Here is a 20,847-nt window from a genome sequence, read left to right on the forward strand (position 1 = left end):
GTCCACCACTAATTTTGGTCAATCTTGGACGTGTAAGAAATGTTTACACGTCTACAATCTAAGACGTCTAAGATTTCATTTGTCAATAGTTAAATACGCTGATTGGTTAATTGGGATTTCTGGCCCTGTGATTCGTTGATTCAAGTCTACCGCGAAATTCTTAGACGTCTAAAATTGAATCTTAGGCGTGTAAGGCTAGGCGTATTATCTTACGCGTATTTTAAAATTATCCGCCATCCATACCTCGGGGCCATGGACAAGGAGCCATCCGGGGCACAGTGTCGACAACCTGTAAATAAATATTTTTTCCCTGCAATGAATCACGTCATAATACTCCATTGGTGAGCGACGGGTGATTGGTATTTCACCGAACGCAAGAAAAGGAGTCCTATCTGATTGGCTAGAACCCGATCACTAGATCGCTCAGTGAAGGAGTACAAACTCAGATGTAGAGACGTATTCAATCCATTTAAATCAATATTCTATTACTGACGCAGATAAAGAAAGTTGTATAGTGTTTCACTGTGCTTTACAACACCGTGGTCTGAGTTGAATGGGCTATGCTTGTTCTTTTCATAATTATTATATTTTCAAACAGTTGAATATATCATATTATTATCGTACGATTTAAAAACATTTCGGTTAAAATGCAGTTAAATATATGTGTTGAAAGAACACGATAATCGTATCTTAGTTAATTGAAATTCCAGTGATATCATATGGGGTACTGAGCATGCGCAGATCGTAAGAACGTGTATGAATGGAAACGCTGCGGTATCTCATATCGTGTAAGTAATATGCTTAGCCTGAGTCGCTCGGCCTAACTCGAACAAAATCGCCATGCGTAGCTGTTGAAGAACGAGTGGATTTTCTAACACGAAGATATAGGGATGATGACGCTGTGCGGGGCCCTTTTAAGATCTCCTTTATTAGCGTTATCCCTGAGGGAACAACCCGAAAGTTCGATGAAGTCCTAAACGAAAGTCCTCCTTTCGTTGAGAGGCTGAACCCCCTCCCCTCCCTCTAACGTAAATGTAAAATATCGAAAATTCTAATAAGTGGCCCAAAATGATATGGTTTAATTAGCCATAAATTGGTAAATGGCCGTTTGGACTCACTTGTCTATATCTTTAATATACATGAATTTTAAGACCGCTGTTAAATAGATTAACATTTTCATACTATACATTAAATAATTAAATTAACAGACGGTAAACAAAGGCATTCTAAATCTTTGTTGTCGGTTTTTTATATGACTGGGAATGATGTTAACGTATTTATTCATCTGTCATTGATCCTCATCTACCCATTCTCTTGTGGTTGCTCGAATACAGGTTTCAGCCCTGGTCCTCATTGCATCATTATTGCATTGCGTACCCACCTTGTGCGCCGTATACTTGAATACTAGAATGCGTCAGTAATACGGTTGCAAAGATGTTGGAGGCTAGCTGGTGATCCTCGCTCATAGTGAATGCATAATTCCAAAGCCTAATGCTACATGTATTATCTTTCCGTGACATTAACCGAGTGTTTCATTTTAACCTTTGATGTAGTAAAACGTCATCCGTGGACAGAGTGGACGGGTACATTTTTTAAAGAGGGCATATCTTTGTGAGCCGATTGAAATAATTGTTTTGGCTTATTAAAGCTAACGATTTAAGATTTCTTTACATACCAAAATATATTTGATAAATTTTTCAGAAATAGGAGAAAACGAACGCGCAATGAGGATTCTGTTTTTTATTGGGACACCCTGTACATTGAGAGTGAAACATCACAGTCGGTTCTGATGTTTTACTTAAAATATTCAATGCATAAGAAAAATTAGAGTTTTTCATAGATCTATATCCTTGACCAAAATTAACATGAAACATAAAAATGTCTTAATAATACCTTGCGTTGGTGATGCAGAGGTCATACCTTCAGTCACTTCTAGTGTGGTTGGTGCTGCTGCAGTGGTATCAGTGATAGATTCAGACCGAGTTACCTCTTTTCCTGCAGTTGACTCTGTGTGACTGACAGGAGTGGTAGATTCAGGCTGTGGTAGATTTTGTCCCGTAGTTGATTCCACAGGACTGTCTGGAGTAGAATATTGAGGCGTTGATTCAGCAGGACTGACAGGAGTGGTAGATTCAGGCTCTGTTACCCCTTCTCCTATAGTTGATTCAGCGGGACTGACAGGAGTGGTAGATTCAGGCTGTGTTACCCCTTCTCCTATAGTTGATTCAGCGGGACTGACAGGATTGGTAGATTCAGGCTGTGTTACCCCTTCTCCTATAGTTGATTCAGCAGGACTGACAGGAGTGGAAGATTCAGGCTCTGTTACCCCTTTTCCTATAGTTGATTCAGCGTGACTGACAGGATTGGTAGATTCAGGCTGTGTTACCCCTTCTCCTATAGTTGATTCAGCGGGACTGACAGGAGTGGTAGATTCAGGCTCTGTTACCCCTTCTCCTATAGTTGATTCAGCGGGACTGACAGGAGTGGAAGATTCAGGCTCTGTTACCCCTTCTCCTATAGTTGATTCAGCGTGACTGACAGGAGTGGTAGATTCAGGCTGTGTTACCCCTTCTCCTATAGTTGATTCAGCGGGACTGACAGAAGTGGTAGATTCAGGCTGTGTTACCCCTTCTCCTGTAGTTGATTCAGCGGGACTGACAGGAGTGGTAGATTCAAGCTGTGTTACCCCTTCTCCTATAGTTGATTCAGCGGGACTGACAGGAGTGGTAGATTCAGGCTGTGTTACCCCTTCTCCTATAGTTGATTCAGCGGGACTGACAGAAGTGGTAGATTCAGGCTGTGTTACCCCTTCTCCTATAGTTGATTCAGCGGGACTGACAGGAGTGGTAGATTCAGGCTGTGTTACCCCTTCTTCCGTAGTTGATTCAGCAGGACTGAGATGAGTGGTAGATTGAGGCTGTGATACCTCATTTCCTGTAGTTGATTCAACTGAAATGACAAGAGTGATAATTTGTGGCAGAGTGGTCAGAAAAACAAATGTAGATACTTTTTGAAAGTTGATCGTTACACCAGAATTGGAATATCTAAAGCATACGACATGTATTGAATTTCTTCTTCTAGGTTATTGAAAGGATTAGAGAATAAAGATATTGTTGTTAGCCACTGGAGTGCATCTATCGTCTCATATAACACGGGCGACATCATTATTTTAAGTAAAACAACGAGGCGGAGCCGAGTTGTTTTACGCTAAAAATAATGATGTCGACCGTGTTATATGAGAAGATAGATGCACGATAGCGGCTAAAACAATACCTTTATTCTCATTCTTAAACACTTCAATTCAAAATAATAAAAATATTAAAAACTTTAATCAAAATAAATTCTACATTTTACAAGGAATTACAAAGGGCTTAAAATCGATCAGTCCCGTTGTTGCAGAGCGCCTCCCATTGGTTCAAAAAGCGAGAACGCGTATCGCGTCGATGCACATTCTCAAGTGTTTTAGAATATACAATAATAATGCATATCTTAGTAGTGAGTGGCCAACAGGTGTTTGTTGAAGTCCAGTCAGGAGCGTAGCAAGCAATGGCGACACCAGGAATTTTTTTCGGGGGGAATGGTGGGGGTGAATTCTAGGGGGAATATCGACAAATTTTGCGCAAAATTGCAGCAAAAAGTGGAAATTTACGTTAATTTTAGGGGTTTTGCCTCAAAAGTGTGGGTGGGGAGTAAACTGGGGGCGGGGGCAAGAAAAATATTGGGGGAGGGGGAGGGGGAGCAAATGCCTCGGAGTAATACAAGGCCCTTTTAACATCTCCTTTATTAGCCAAACCAATTCCCTCCCTCTAACGTAAACGTGAAATATCGAAAATTGCAGTATTTCTAGGCAAAAAAAGAAAACCAAGTGACCTCAAATAATTTATATGGTTTAATCAGCCATGAATTGGCAAATGGCCATTTGTGACTCACTTCTCTATATTTAATCTTTAATATACATGAATTTTAAGACCACTGGTAAATAGATTAATAGTTTCATACTATACATCAAGTAATTAACATACGGGAAACAAGAGGTAAACATTTTGAATCTTTGTTGCCGATTTACTATATGACTGGGAATGATGTTAACGTATTTTTATATCTGTCATTGATGATGAGAGGGTTCATCCTCGATCATCTAAAGCTGAGATAGGCCACCTTTTTAACACGCCGGGCTAGAAATATACAATGACAAACTACATGGGCTGCACATTTTTATTTTCAAAGTACACTATTAAAATCATTTACAATAATTTAATTTGCTAATTTCCTATTTTGTCTGAATTAATTTTGTAAACTATGTAAATTAATTCATACAGGGTGTCCCAGAAAAAAATATCGGGCAAATGAATTTGGACGTAAGTCGAAAAATACACGTCAGAATGCAAAAATCTAAACATCAATGTGTAAAAAAATCTAAACATCAATGTGTAGCTCATTTTATTCAGCATCTTATACGCCTATTTTACTGGAATCGGTTGACTGATCGCGAAGAAATAAGCGATTACATGACGCTTGTGTCAATTCACTTCATTTCAAGTTTGAAAGAAAGATCATTCAACACAATGCACACTCGTGGTTAACTGTCAACGGGCTTCATATTTTGTTCTATATATGAAATCCTTTTCGTTCTTTTTAAACAACATGTTTCTTGCAAAACAATTAATTAGGTTTTATTCAAATATGAAAACATGCACGATATTGAAAATGAAAGCTTGTATGTAAGATGATGCTCGGTATTTGTAAATATCTTTTTTCGTTAATGTTGATATAAATGTTGCATAAAGAATTTCTACATAAAGAATTCCAGCTGGCTTAAAAATTTCTCACACACATTAATGTTTTCAAAATATTTTTCCAAGAAATTTTAATGCAAAGTTTAAATCTTTTAAAGACTTCAACATTACTGTTGCGTGGTGTCAAAAATCACACGTAAAGCTGTAAGTACTTGATTATTGTCATTCTTGGCTCAAATGTTCTTTGTAAAGTATATTTGCACAACCTAAAGAATTAAAGTTGGAGAGCTTCCAATTGCAGAAGTTTTCTCGGACAAACTGTTATTCATATTCAGTGAAAAAAGCACCTGTTGACCAAACTTGGAATGAACTGCATTGATGCACGCATTATGCAATCGTTCATTTCTTCGGAACCAGTCAACCGAATCAAATAGAATTTTCGTATGTGTTGCACAACAAAATAGGCTATGCGCTACATTTTGAATTTTTTGATTTTAATGTCTATTTCTCGACTTACGTTACATTTTATTCACTCGGTAATTTTTTATGGGACACCCTGTATGTTTCCATGTTTGCCAAAACCTATAACCCTTGGCTAAAATGTATGGTTATGAACTTTGAAACTTTAAAGGCTGCAAAAAAATGGAAGAGGAAGTCATTCCATTTTTTTCATCGTAACTAAATTTGATAGTTTTGGGCCTACCTGTAACATGTGTAATGAACTTTATTTTTAGCTATACAGAATTCACGGGTCATTTGATCATTATGAAAATTATTATTGTGTCACTTGTGAATCAAGTGTCATGGAATCCTTTGAAAAAAACATGTATACATAAATTCCAGTTATATAAATCGTTCCATGTCAACAATTTACATATTCTATAGAAAATATTTGACATTGAAATACGGAAAAACTGCGATTACATCCCACGTACATTCGTATATGGTTCCTTTTACAATGGACTTTTGCTTTTTAATAATAGTACTAGTGTTGAAGTGTTAATATACGTTTTCGGAATTTTAATATGATTATTATTTGCCAACAAATTATGCAATATTATAAGGTAACTTAAGTGACAGTAAACTCACTCATTATCTCAGCCGCTTAACTGTGGCATTCTAATGGGGGATTTTAATTCAAATTTAAACCTGAGACCTGAGCGCAAGAAGACCGTAAGTTCACTTGGCCCCTCAACATGTATACACTAAAGTTTCTTTGGGTGTAAACACCATGAAAGGTTGTTAAAAATTTGTTTTGGTCCCTGAACATGTACAAAACATTACCAAACTATACGAAACTATACGCAACTTGAGTGTATACATGTTGAGGGGCCAAGTGGACTTGCGGTCTTCTTGCGCTCAGGTATTCATGTGTTAACATTACAAATTGTTCTCACGTATCCCAAATGTGTGCTTGTACGGATCTGAAGTCTATAAATGAGGCTTTACCTGTCGATTTAATCTTCTTTATCAGCCACCTGACTTTAGGCGCTTCATTTAAATAAATTGAATGCTCTTGTTGATCGATTACACATCAGAATGTATCAAGGCTGCCACGTCCACATTTCTATAGTACTCTATTGGTAATCGCTTCGTATACATGTAAGTATAAGTATAGGCTAAGGTTTTTTCCCACAAATTTCCATTTAATTTTATTTTAAGAAGGAGATTGGCATAGAAATAGTAGCGTGCCTAAAGGGGGAGGGGGTTGGGGAGGGACAGATTCACCTCTGTGAGATGTCTTGGGAGGGGATAAGGGAGAAAGAGGGGAGGAGGGGATATGGAGAATGAGAGGGGCTTACAGAAAGGGAGAAAGGGAAAAATGAAGAGAAAGAAATAATGAGGAGTAAATAAAATGTGACCGGACACTACGAATCAGCCGTAAAGTCGACCCCGGTCAATTTTGTTTTATTTCGTGTTTAGAAAGTATATATCATAAGCTTTAAAATGGTATACCATTTGACTTCAAATGATATCCAGAAGCGGGGTTATGGTTTGTTGAACTCTGCTCCTTCAACAAAATGGTACTTTTTTCGGTTCTACATTTGTCTCTTTTTCCATATTGCTGGTAATAAAGTCATAATTGGCGGTCATTTCAAATCATCCCCAAGTCAACGAGGTTCAGGAATGTCCTCTCATTATTAATTGTTGGTTATACATACCCAGACAAAATACAATGCAATTAATATTGTAACCCAACGCACTGAATGGTCTATTGTTCTATTGTGTCCGATTTGAGCGCTGACATATTGGAAAATGTTGCCAATCAATATTCATGAGAGTGTACATTCAACGTCCAATTTTCGAAATTGGGTGACTTGTACTTGGCAGGTGTAAAATACATCTGACTGGGCGTTTTAAATACGTAACGCATAAAGGCATTGACAACATCGAATGGCTGCCTATAGTGCTGTTAGCGTTAGGCCTATGTGGGGGGGGGGGCTGTGTTTAGTTTCTATAATAATTATTATAATGCCTACATTTATTTGTCATTCCTTTTTCTTTTCTCTGTACTTATTCTTTCCTTGAAGTATCACTCCCTCTTCTTATCTCCCTTCCCTTCTCCATCCCTCTTACTTTTTGTCCCCTCTCATTCCCATCATTTTTCTTACCTTACCTTTCTATTTATTTACTTCTATTTATTTTCTCTCTTTCTCCAACCCGCCCTTATATCCCCTCTTTCACCTCTTCCTCCCTCATCCCTTCCCAAAACCTCTCACAGAAGAGCTGCCCCCCTTCAGTACGCCACTGTTTATGACATTCTCCTTCTTAAAATAAAATAAAATGTCAATTTGTGAAACAACTTTTATATAGGCCTATACCGGTATACTTATTATTTGTTACATGTATACGTATAGCTATTACCATTATACAGTACTATAGACATAAATGGCAGCCTTGAATGCTTGATGTGTAATCATTCAGCAAGCGCATTCAATTTATTTAAATGAAGCACCTGAAGTCAGTGGGGTGATCACGAACTGTACTCAGCGGATAATGTGTGCTTTTTGTGCTTACGGCTACTCAATGACATCCTTGTGTGTTATTATAACAAAGGGTACTTTTCGTTCCAGACGTCGCTTTCACGCGCCTTTCGTTTGATCACTTATTGACAGTAGCCTGCTAGGTAAAGCGTTAATACACTGTCGGGTCAGCTTACCGATTTAATGGCGGAAGCCCTTTGTCCCAAACAAAAGGTACCTTTCGATGAATAGCTTGTCAGATTTCAAATCGGCACACGGTTTCAATGCGTTACGTAATCTATTTCTTCTCCATCTATTTAATAGCTCCATGTTGTAACCCACCACCTGAACAAGAATTAGTCAAAGCAAACAAAGACTAGAGCTATTTAATGATTCTATAGAAATAGATAGAAGATTATTATCCTCTTCCGCAATAAGATTATTGATTGGTTTAAACGCTATCAAATGAGAAACATGTCGCGCCTAATTGAGGTACCTATGAATACGACCTTCACGCACATTTTACATTGTATCTCAGAATACAATTTGCCGACTTTACGGCTCATTCGTAGTTTACACACACAAATAATAGAAAGATGAGGACATAATTATTATTGGAATGAGAGGGAGAGTGAGAGAGGACAAAAAGAAAGAAAGAAATATAGTGGAAAAAGGAAAGAGAGAGGAGAGCAAGGGAGTGATAAAGTTAGTGTAGGCCGAGGAAAGAATAAGTACAGAGAAAGAAAAGAAAAGAAAATAATAATTAATATAGAAATTAAACACATAACAGCACTAAGCAGCCATTCGATGACATCAATGCCGTTATTCGTTACGTAATTAAAACGCCCAGTCAGATGTATTTCGCACCTGTCAAACACAAGTCACCCAATTTCAAAAACTGGACGTTGAATGTACACTCTCATGAATATTGATTGGCAATATTTTCCAATATGTCAGAGCTCTAATCAGGACATAATAGAACAAAGAACAGCCCGTTGGGCCTACACACGAACATAACACTAGTGATTTCATTGTCCAACCCTCAATAAAATCAAACTAGATTAGATTTAATCAATAATATTGAAGAGAAATATTATTTTTATATCAAATTGATCGTGTATTAGACTGCGCTGCATTCCTTTTTTTTATATTTTTTTATAAACAATTCATACGTTTCCATCCATGAAACCATTTAAAATCTATGACGAAACACATCACATCTCCAGTGACTGCCCTGCCCAGAGAAAAAAGCAGTTTTCTCATGGATATCTGAGCTGTTGAATCAGAACAGGAATGATGAGTTTTCCATGGTCAGGTCAGAGAGATTAATTTAGGGAATGATAAATTAAACTGGTCTACTACAGTAGACTAATCGTGTATGGGCCGAATGTGCAATAAATTAGAATTAAAATTGTTCTTATTCTAAAGCCGTTATAGAAACACTTGGATTTTGGCGGACGCTGCTGTGGTGTACATGTAAAGCGGTTGACAAAGCGTTTAAAGCGAACAAAAGAAACGTAAAGCGGAAGTATTCTTAAGCATAAAACGTGTAACCAATTAATATTACACCAAAATATATTTAAAAATATTAAACCAAATAATACTTCAGTGTTGTGTAATGATTATTAACAACATTCCACTAAACCATAAGGACAGTACTACTACTTCTTTCATATAAATCGGATCGCTCAGGTATTGCACCCCAAATGCCAATCCTAATAAAAAAAAGGGCTACTGCTGTAAAAACGTTGATAGGTGATAATTTGATCATGGCTAAATGATTGTACAGATAATATTTAAACATTTGAACGCACGAAAACATAAATCAGGTGGTTTGGTACAACATCCACACCCCATTGGTATGACGAGATTTAATTCAATTCTTTGACATTACCTGGTTTATCAGTTGTCACTAAATCTTCCAAGTAAATGGTTGTGTGGTGACAGGTTGCTTCATCACTGCCATCATCACAATCTGCTTTACCATCACACAATGAATTTACATCGACACATCCACCATCATCGCATACGATTTCTCTGATTCCACAGCAGCCAGGTGGTTCATCACTTTCATCTAAACAGTCAAATCTTCCGTCGCAATACCAAGAATCATTAATGCACACACCATTGTTACATTGAAACTCGTCACTCGGACAAGAACCTGTGCCCAATATACACAAATAAGACGATGGTCAAACAAATTATAAAAGCATTAATCAAATGTACGTTGATTTATATAATCTTACTATAATCTATCTATATATATATATATATATATAATTTGGCTAATGTTGTAAGTGTGTGGGGGTGTGAAGGGTGGGGTGTGTGTGTGTGTGTAAAAGGCTTCGTCAGTTTATGGTAATCTAATCTTTTATTTTCTGAAAAATTTCAGAGATTCAATTCAATTCTTTGACATTACCTGGTTGATCAGTTGTCGCTAAATCTTCCAAGTCAATGGTTGTGAGGTGACAGGTTGCTTCATCACTGCCATCATCACAATCTGCTTTACCATCACACAATGAATTTACATCGACGCATCCACCATCATCGCATACGGTTTCTGTGGGTCTACAGTAGCAACCAGTTGGTTCATCACTTTTATCGGCACAGTCAAAATATCCGTCACAATACCAATAATCATTAATGCAGACATCATTGTCACATAGAAACTTGCCGCTCGGACAAGAACCTGTGCCCAATATACACAAATAAGACGATAGTCAAACAAATTATAAAAGCATTAGTCAAATGTACTTTGATTTATATAATATTTCTATAATGATAATATATAATATAATTTGGCTAAAGTAAGGCTCCGTCAGTTTATGGTAATCTAATCTCTTATTTTCTAAAATTAACTTTGGGGTTCTATGCCGACTTTGTATATTAATGGCACGTTTTACCTAAATATGATGATGCAGAAGTCAAGTCTTCAGTCACTTCATCTTCTGTAGTTGATTCAGCTGCACTGGCAGTGGTGATAGATTCAGACTGGGTTGCTTCTTTTCCTGTAGTTGATTCAGTGGTTGATGCTAAAAATGTAAATATGATTACAATTCACATAAAGGTCTACTTTTAGAATATCTAGGATATACAGGGGTGAACACAACTGGTACCTTAATTTTTTGGCTTACTGTATATTCTGGCTTCAGGCCTGCCTACAATATAGGCCTACTAACACTTTATTAATATTCAGATGGCCCACATTTAATAACCATATGCTTGTAATAATTGCTCTAAATACGTGCAGGAACATTGTCAGATATTAAAGGGAAATTTACACATAACAGCACCGAAAATGGCTCCGATTGTGGTTGTGGAATGCGCAAAGCTAGCTGCTCTCTCAACCACCCCTACTTGGTCCGAGTCAAATTTTGCACTTTGGGGCATATTATATCAAATCACTTGCATCTGAGATCACAGAGTATCAATAATTTCCTAATAAAATAATCTACTACAATAATAATATACATTGCGTCTGGATGAAGTGGCCTCTATTTTATATAATACTTAAACCCCCCAAAATTAGCAATATTTTCAAAACAAGTAACGCCACTTCTGAGCATGGCGGTCCTTTACAGTTCTTACTATTATAGTCCTTTTCAGTTTCGAGATTGTTCTTAAATCGAAATAATCACATGTACGTGTGTCGAGTCACGCACAAGCCTAATCATAAAAATATAAAAGTGCACTGACTTCTATGGGGCAAACAATCTCTTTAATAATACCAGATTTGCCGAATTAATATAACCTATGATGTCAGTATATGAATCCCGGCATATCAGGTTTGATTGGACAGAAGAACGCAATCTAAATGTCCGAATTTCAATCCGAATGTCCAAATGTCAATCTCAGCTAAATCTCCGTTTGGATCTACAATCCGGGATCACCGAACTATTTTAGTACGTATCAAGTTTATATACAGGTCTAATTCACTGACGGAAATACTTTTAAAGCAGTTTTCAACGAGTTGATATTTATTTTGATCTCACCTGATATTCCAACAATGTAAATAAATAAAACACACAGAAGGCTGAAATACTTCATTGTACAAGTATATGCCATTCTTATTTGGTAAGTGTGTAAACACTGTGTAATACAGTACTCTTAAAGCCGAATTAATGATGCAGCAAAATGTGACGTCAGCAAACTCACATGACCCGTTATTTTTGTGCAATGAACTGATTAGACCCTTTTAGACTTGTTTATATACACAATGCAAATACAAAATTACTCAATTTAATCTTTTTTGTTCCTCTGTTCCCTTTTTAGTCAACATTTAGTACCTAGCTATCACAGATGCTGACCGCAGGCCGCAATCTTTTTTAAGCTAGCGAACAAATGCGCAACAAATAAACTGTCAACAAAATTTAATTCTATAATGAAAAGTATAACATGAAAGCATACAGCCAATGATTTACAATAATTTGCAATGTATTATTGCTGATTAAATTCACTTATTATGTTCCAAACGCCTCTCTGAAGTATTTTACACACTTATGTCCCATAAAGTCTACTGTAGACTTGGAGACAACTGGCCTATCTTTTGTGTACACAATCCTTGCACTGATGACAATATCAAATTTTACCATTTACTTCTTTCTGAGAACAGCTTCCATCCGCTCTGTACTACTTTCTTTTTGACAGAACTGATGTGTTTTACCAGAGTTGTAACTTGTCGAAATACATCCACCACATCACCTTTTTTTACAAATTCGACCTCAGCAGCTCACCTGCCCTGTTATTTTTGTGCATTGAACTGATTATGCTCATTCGTTTTAACAGACTGCAAATGCAAAATTACTCAAAGGGAGTAAAATTTAATTAATAGACTCTCTTTTGTTGATCTGTTTTCTTTTACTCAACATTGAGTAATATTTACTATTTTTATTTAGAGTACAGGTATTATTAGTTGTTGTTGGTAAATTTCACTTGATGTAGATGTGCTTCGCTGTCACCTCATTCAACATACTTTTGAGCATATTGATGTGACATACCTGCCTGCTCTTACATCTACCAAGAGTGTTGATAATATAATTAACTTCACAAAATTTGCCTCACCTCATATGGGCCAAAGTACCTAGTTTATAATCATGATAACGGGTGCCCTGTATTTGGAAAAAGTACTAGAATTCATTAGCTCCCATTTAGTTAGGGCAAAAACCTCAATTTGGACCATTTAGAAAAAAATAGCACCCATGTCCCTCGCGAAAATCCCGGCGTTTTTCACTAGAGGCCAAAATCCAAAATGGCCGCCGCCACCATTTTGAAAATTTAAGTTTTGAACCAGAGCACCTATAATGCACAAAGACACTTTTTCGGATATGTCGAGTACAAGGATTCCGAGTCTGACATTAGTTTGACATTACGACATCATTTTCACCCAGAAATCCAAGATGGTGGCCGGCACCATCTTGAAAAATTTACTTTTGAAACAGAGGACCAAAAATCGTGTACAAAGACACTTTTTTCTGCATAGGTCGACCACAAGGATTTCGAATCTGACATTATAGCATAATTTTTGCCCAGAAATCCAAGATGGCCCCATTTGGTAGAGCGTAAATGTTATATGTTAGCACATAGGATCATGAATTAACTGCTTTATCTGAGGTGTACGTCCCTTATCTGGGGTTACGGCGCCTTATCTGGGATTTAGACTGCCATATCTGAGTTTATGTCTCTTATCTGGGATTAAGGCGCCTTATGTTGGGTTTAGTTGCCTTATCTGAGGGTTTTTCTTTTTTGATGTCAAGACATATCAAGGCATTAACAGCTGTTATCGTTGCGATAAAGCTGACCGGTTGGCGCCTAGATAGCTATTAACCTCCTTTTGAAGTTATTCCGTTTCGCAATTCCAGGAATGTGAGGCGGGAGTGCATACCAAGTGCGGGCTGTAGATGGAATGAAAGACCGCTCATGACTAACAAGGTTGGATGTTGGAATTTGAACTGCAAGGTCGTGAGATCTAACTGAACGGCGAAGGCAAGAGTCAGTCTGGAGCTGGTCCGGAAGTAGTTGGCATAGTAATTCAGGGGCATTCCCGTAGAAAATTCGATGGAACATAGTTGTGGCACCTACTGTTCTACGGTGAGCCAAAGGCTGACTTTGAAGAGAGGAAAGTTCTTCTCAGGGAGATCGATGATGCGAGCAGCACGCCTCTGGACTGCATCTAGTTTTGACAGTTATGTAGGAGTTGCTCCATGCCATGCTGTGCGAGCATGCTCCATCTTAGATTTCACCATAATCTTATAAATTATCGCTCTCTGAGCTGGCACCAAGTAGGGTGCAGCACGACGGAGGAGACCAGTGCGCTGGGCTGCTGTCTTTGCCATCTTGGTTATAACAGGATTCCAAGGTAAATCGCTGCTGAGGGTGAGACCAAGGAGTTCAACACTATCTGCCTCTGGAAGCTTTATACCAATGATGGATTGGCATTTAGCTGCTCCGAAAAGTACGTTCCATGTAGAGGTCCATGTTTCGATCTCTAGTAGGTCTTTGTTGAGAGATGCAGCAACAGCTTGTCTGTCCTCTCTAGACTCGATAAAAGTCATCAGGGTGACATCGTCATCATACAAGATTTGTATATGTCAGCCTCTGAGAGATGTCATCTATGAATATTATAGACAGGAGAGGACCAAGGATGGATCCTTGTGGGACACCAGCATTGATCCACTTCAGACTGGACGATTTGCCATTCAGAATTACCTTCATGGAGCGGTTCGAAAGGTAGTCAGCTTACCATGCTAACAGCTTTCCAGAGAAGCCAAGAGCAGAGAGTTTCTCCAGGAGTCCAGGGTGCCAGGCTCGGTCGAATGCTATGCTGATTTCCAGGCAGACAACACGAGCTTCTTCTCTGTTGTTCAAGGTGTTGGTGAGACGCTGGGAAACATAAGTGAGGGCATCTGATGTTGAGTGGCCAGCTCTGAAACCAAACTGCTGTTTGGATTTCAGCTTCTGATCGTTGAGATGTTTCCACATAGCCTTGTTGACGAACTTCTCCATGATCTTGGAGAGAACAGGGAGGAGAGAGATGGGCCGGCAGTTGCTTGGAGAGTGTTTGTCCCCTTTCTTGAAACATGGGACCACATCGGCAACTTTCCATTGGACTGACACGTGTCTTCTGTTGAAACAGAGCTGGAAGAGCCGTGCAAGAGGAGTGGCCAGTTCAGCAGCTGCAGTTCTCAGAACTAGGGCGGGAATCCCATCAGGCCCAGCCGCTTTGTTGATATCCAGTTTGGTTAGCTGTTTCCTTACTTTCTTAGGCCAGAAAGTCACACTGGAGCATTTGGTGGTCGTCCTCGGAGGAAGGTGAGGGAATTGCTTGCTGTTTTCAGTTTCAGTGATGGTTGACTTGTCACTGAAGAAGGAGGCGATGCACTCTGCCTTTTCCTTGGCAGTGATAAAAGTCTGGCCATCAGATTTCAGGACTGGGATTTCAGATTTTCCACCTTTATCCATCAACCGGCGTGCTGTCCACCACCAAGATTTCGAACCAGTTTGGAGCTCGTCTGTCATCTTTCCTATGACCCTAGCTTTGTGAAGAGAGCATGCCTTCCTGGATATTGTGGTATACTCATTCCTTGCTCTGTTATAATCAAGGCGAGCATCAGGAGACTGCAGGGCTTTCCATCTTCTCCATGTTTTGTTCTTTCTCTCCAGAGCCTTTTCACAGCACTCATTCTACCACGCAGGATGGTCGACAAATGAGGGTGCAGATTTCTGTGGTATGAATCGGTGCATGGCATCAGTGATTGTGTTGGTGACATTACTGCAAGCCCCTTCAGGGTCATCTTTTGTGAGAAGACGGTCCCAGGGTGCACCAGCTAGCTCATTTCTCAAGGCATCTCAGTTAGCTTTCTTGTAGAGCCAGACACGTCGTGGAGGAGGATTTTGAGAGTGGAGAAGCTTTCAACATGGTCTGGACAAGGTAATGGTCTGAAGAGCCAATGTCGTGGTCGATGGTAATTGGAGAGAACATGTTTGGAGCATCCGTAATTATGAGATCCAGGCGGTTTCCAAGTTTGTGGGTTGGCTTGTCAACAATTTGGCTGAGGTCGTGAGCACAGCATAGGTTGAAGGCTGCTTTCCCTTCTGCATCAGTGGGAGACCTACTGGCCAGCCATTTGCGATGATGACAGGTAAAGTCTCCAGCTAGAACACAGATGTTAGCTTTGGTCTTGGAGATGAGGCTATCCAGATGTTTGTCATACCAGTCTATGGGTCCGATAGCCTTCTTTGGAGGACAGTAGACAAGTGAAAGAAGCAGGGTGCCACTTTTGGTAAGGATAGTAAAGACCATCAGCTCATGTTTCTTGGGCTCTAGGTGGGTTTCCCTGACTATAGGGAGACCATTTCGATGGTATATCAGGCAGCCCAACCACTGTCATCAGTTCTGTCTCTTCGCATACAGGAGTAGCCATTTAGTGAGATGAAGTTAGGCACTGATCATCAGGCACTGAAGAATCCAGCTTGGATTCATCAATGAAAATAATGTCCGGTTTAGAGTCTGATGGAGTATTCCTGATCCTCGCTTTCAGTTGTCCTTTGTTAGTTCTCAAGCCTCTGATATTTGTTAGCCAGATGTTCATATTCGTATTCGGTAGTCGTGTACGGGGAGCTCATTTGGTCGTTCTCGTTTGGTCAGTCCGTTTATTCGCATTATAACTTTTCGCGACATGTATGCAGAACGGGGGAGTCAGCCCCATTTCGGAGGTTGAGGAAGCACCCAACGGGAAATCCAAAAAGCATCCATACAGCACGAGGATATAAACCTCACTGCATGGAGGACATACTTGGTGTCCAGAATTTGGCAAAGGTTATTCTCTGCTTCCCGGTAACTGCTCAGCAACAATGCCTGCCTTTATAAGACACTTATCTGGGGTTAACGACCCTTATCTAGATTTAAGATCTTATGTGGGGTTTAGATGCCTTATCTGGGGTTTATGTTCCTTATTTGGGGTTAAGGCGCCTTATCTGGGGTTTGGACTGCTTTATCGGCGGTCTACGTCCCTTATCGGGGGTTACGGCGCATTATCTGGGGTTTAGATGCCTTATCTGGGTTTAGACTGCGATATGCTAAGGTTAAGGCATCTTAGCCATTATGGCATTAGGCATTATGCCATAGGTAAGGAATGTAAACCCAGGATAAGGCCGTCTAAACCACAGATAAGGCGCCTTATCCCTAGATGTTGGTCAGGTTGTAGATGGTTTCATTTGGAATCCGATCCACACGCTTGATGTTTAACATGACTATAGCAAGATGTTGCAAATGCATTGATCTTGTTTTCCATGTCCTTGGTAATTACCCATGACTCGCACCCGTACAGAAAGACAGTAACAGTATCTGGGGTTAAGGCGCCTTATCTTGGGTTCATGCCTTATCTGAGGTTTACGACCCTTATCTGGGGTTAACGACCCTTATCTAGAGTTAAGGCACCTTATGTAGGGTTTAGATGCCTTATCTGGGGTTTATGGTCCTTATTTAGGGTTAAGGCGCCTTATTTGGGGTTTGGACTGCTTTATCGGGGGCTACGTCCCTTATCTGGGATTACGGCGCATTATCTGGGGTTTAGATGCCTTATCTCTGTATACACTTCTAGTGCCCTTTTCTATTCATCGTTATGTATTCTTCTCCCGTGCATTATTTTCGCGAACTACCCTTCACAGCCCAAATTATATAAACCTGCACGCTAAACAATGCATTATCTAAAACCTGCACGCTAAACAATAGATTCTAGATAATACGTGCACGCTCACATACTAGAAATACTACTTTCACATAACCATAAAGTAGAGTTAGGTGGCACTTTAGACACAGAGATCACATAACTATATAATTGTCTGTTCGATATATATACCAACAAAAAAGTACAAATATACATTCTGTGGTGTTAAAATGGTATAGTTACAAACGGTGTTCTATAATAGTGTACAATTACCGAATAAGGTGCAACTCGCTAGACTTGAGTCCAGTCCTCGTTTACGGAGTTTAAGATTAGGGTTTAGGGTTGGGATAGGGCAGTCTTGTAATAAGACTAGTAGAGTTGCACCCTTGCAAATATCATTGTCATAAATTATGATTAATGACCTCAAATAAATCACACATCAAATGAGAATAATCGAGCTTCTATTAATTAAAAAGGGCCAAAAACAGGTGGATCATAATTATACAAGATGACACCATTGCAAAATATTCAGCATTTTACAAATGAAATACATGTAGGCCTATATCTAAAATAACATAGCCGGGCACTGGGAAACACACACTAGCGCATAATATCATGATCATGCTTTATAATACCATAGGCCTTCAAACACATGTGTTTGAAGGCCTATGATAATACTGAACAAATTGTTAAATCCCAATGTCGTGTGTTTTAATATAAGTAGTTCAAATTATAGAGCTATAAAGTCCAGTTGATATTCACCGTAGTACTAGTCTGACATCTAAATCGATCGTTTCCAACTGGTTCAGTGCTCTCTGTGTTCGAAACCACAATATTAAATGATCACAACATAAAGTCAAGTCAATTAAACCATGCGTGAATAAGTTTCCTAAGTATGACGTATGGCGCAATCGATACCATTGATTACAGGGATTGATTTTCTTTACCAGTTAAATGCTACGTAGCTGGTCAATGTCCTGACGGTGTTTTTAAAATGTAAGATATTTTCCCTAATATTAAAACTAATATAATGAATGCAGCATTTAATATTGCCTATTGTTTTAATAGGCCTACACTCAAAGTGTATGACGGATAATGTACTCGTGCAAATGCATTCGTCAAGATAATTGCACTTGCCATGGAGTTATTGCATTTAGCTTTCGAGCCTATCGGCTCTCAAGCTAAATGCAATAACTCCACGGCGCGTGCGATTATCTTGACGAATGCATTGCACTCAGTTCATTATCCTTATCATAGACTGCAATATGCTACGGTTAAGGCATCTTAGCCACAGGTAAGGAACGTAAAACCCAGGATAAGGCCGTCTAAACTACAGATAAGGCGCCTTATCCCTAGATAGGGGATGTAAACCCAAGATAAGGTAGTTTAAACCCCATATAAGGGACACGAACCCCAGATAAGGCGGAAATGACACACGTATGCTTCTGCTCTCATTCAAAAATCACATTTACGCTCTTCCAAATGGGGGCCATCTTGGATTTCTGGGCAAAATTATGTTATAACATGAAATTAATGTCAGATTCGGATTTCATGTGGTCGACTTACCGGGAAAAGTGGCTTTGTACACGATTTTAGGTACTCTGGTTCAAAACTTATTTTTTCAAGAAGGCGCCGGCGGCCACCACCTTGGATTTCTGGGTAAAAATGAGGTTGTAATGTCAAAGTAATGTCAAATTTGAAGTCCTTGTGGTCAACTTGTCCAAAAAAGTGTCTTTGTACACGATTATAGGTCCTCTGGTTCAAAACTAAATTTTTCAAGATGCCACCATCTTGGATTTCGGGATAAAAATGATGTCGTAATGTCAAACTAATGTCAGAATCGGAATCCTTGTACTTGACATATCCGAAAAAGTGTCTTTGTGCATGATTATAGGTGCTCTGGTTCAAGACTTAGATTTTCAAAATGGTGGCGAAGGCCATTTTGGATTTTGGCCTCTATCGAAAAATGCCGGGATTTTCGCGAGGGACATGGAGGCTATTTTTTTTCTAAATGGTCCATAGAAGTCGAATCAATCGTCAAACCTTACTAGCCAGAGAGTGGTCACCAAATTGAGGTTTTTGACTTAAATATATAGTCCTTTTCAGTTTCGAGATTGTTCTTTACGTTGAAATAATCACACGCACATGTGTTAAATCACGTATCAGCCAAATCATAACAAAACAGTAATGTACTGACTTCTATAGTGCAAACAATCTCTTTAATAATACAAGATTTGCCGAATGAATGTAATCTATGATGTCAGTATGTTAATCCTCGCATGTCAGGTTTGTTCGGTCAGAAAAACGCAATCTATATGTCCGAATTTCAATCCGAATGTCCGAATTCTAATCTCAGCTAATCTCTAGGATCTACAATCAAATCAAGGATCACCGAACTAATTCAGCCTATCATATTTCAAGTTAATATGTAAATGAATTCAAATGACAGAAATACTTGTAAAGTAGTTTTCTACGAGTTGATATTTATTTTAATCTCACCTGATATTCCAACAATGCAAATAAATAAAACACACAGAAGGCTGAAATACTAGTAGATGTTATTACATTGGTTAAGTGTAAACACGGTGTATGCGGTACTCCTAAAGCCGATTGCACTATGTAACAAATTCGACTTCAGCATAGTCACCTATTTTTGTGCAATGAACTGCTTAGACCCATTTATACACACACGGCAAATACAAAATTTTTCAATGTTTAGTAAAAAGGGAACAAAGCAGAAAAAAGAGTGAATAGAAATTAGAGTTGATTAAATTGTACTAAAAATTTAATCAATTGACTCTTTTTGTTTCTCTGTTTCCTTTTACTCAACATTGAGCAATATTTACAATTTGGTTTATAAAGAGTGCATGTGTTATTTGTTGTAGTTGATTAATTTCAATTGTTAAGTTCCAGACGACTCTCTGAAGTTAGTGGATAATTAAATCTGGTCGACCAGAAAAACTCACTTTTTGGTCAGATGGAATCACCGACGTTTCGGCCAAAACCTTTGGCCTTCAGCTGGAGTGGATGATTTAGGGTCATCCGAGGTCAATCGATGAGGAAGTTGCTTGATGACCCGATCCCAACCATGTGACAGATTCACTCTATCGCCCCCGCTACTGTTGAGTGACGGTTGTTCGGCTCGTACCCACACTGCTTCTTTGACTCCCCGTTCAAACCAACGGGGTTCACGGTCCAAAATGACAACGTCGTCAATGTCAAAACTGTGACCACTGCCCTTAAGGTGTTTGTAGACAGCGGAATCGTTGCCACTTGAACTGGCGCGTCTATGTTGGGACATGCGACTCTGCAGTGGTTGGCCGGTTTCACCAATGTAATGTTCTTGGCACACCTGATCTTCAGCGCACTGGACACCATACACTACACCACTTAAACGGCCCTTGGGCTGTTTGTCCTTTGGGTGTACTAGCGACTGCCGCAGGGTATTGGTTGGCTTGAAGTGTGTAGTGATGCCGTGATCGC

General features: G+C 39.1%; 2 protein-coding genes across 2 annotated transcripts in view; both read right to left on the reverse strand.

Annotated features, from left to right (window-relative positions):
* The window catches only part of LOC140160041 (uncharacterized), an 84,357-nt gene that overhangs the window by 10,665 nt on the left and 52,845 nt on the right, over positions 1-20,847 (reverse strand). The window lies entirely within an intron of this gene.
* LOC140168153 (uncharacterized) lies at positions 9,571-11,775 on the reverse strand. The gene is made up of 4 exons (XM_072191479.1): positions 11,692-11,775; positions 10,603-10,731; positions 10,119-10,388; positions 9,571-9,860 (listed from the first exon to the last, which is right to left on the reverse strand). The coding sequence occupies exons 1-4, from the start codon at positions 11,762-11,764 to the stop codon at positions 9,571-9,573; spliced, it is 762 nt and encodes a 253-aa protein (XP_072047580.1). The 5' UTR covers positions 11,765-11,775.

This window comes from Amphiura filiformis, chromosome 1 (assembly GCF_039555335.1).
Source record: "Amphiura filiformis chromosome 1, Afil_fr2py, whole genome shotgun sequence".
NCBI classification, from domain to species: Eukaryota; Metazoa; Echinodermata; class Ophiuroidea; order Amphilepidida; family Amphiuridae; genus Amphiura; species Amphiura filiformis.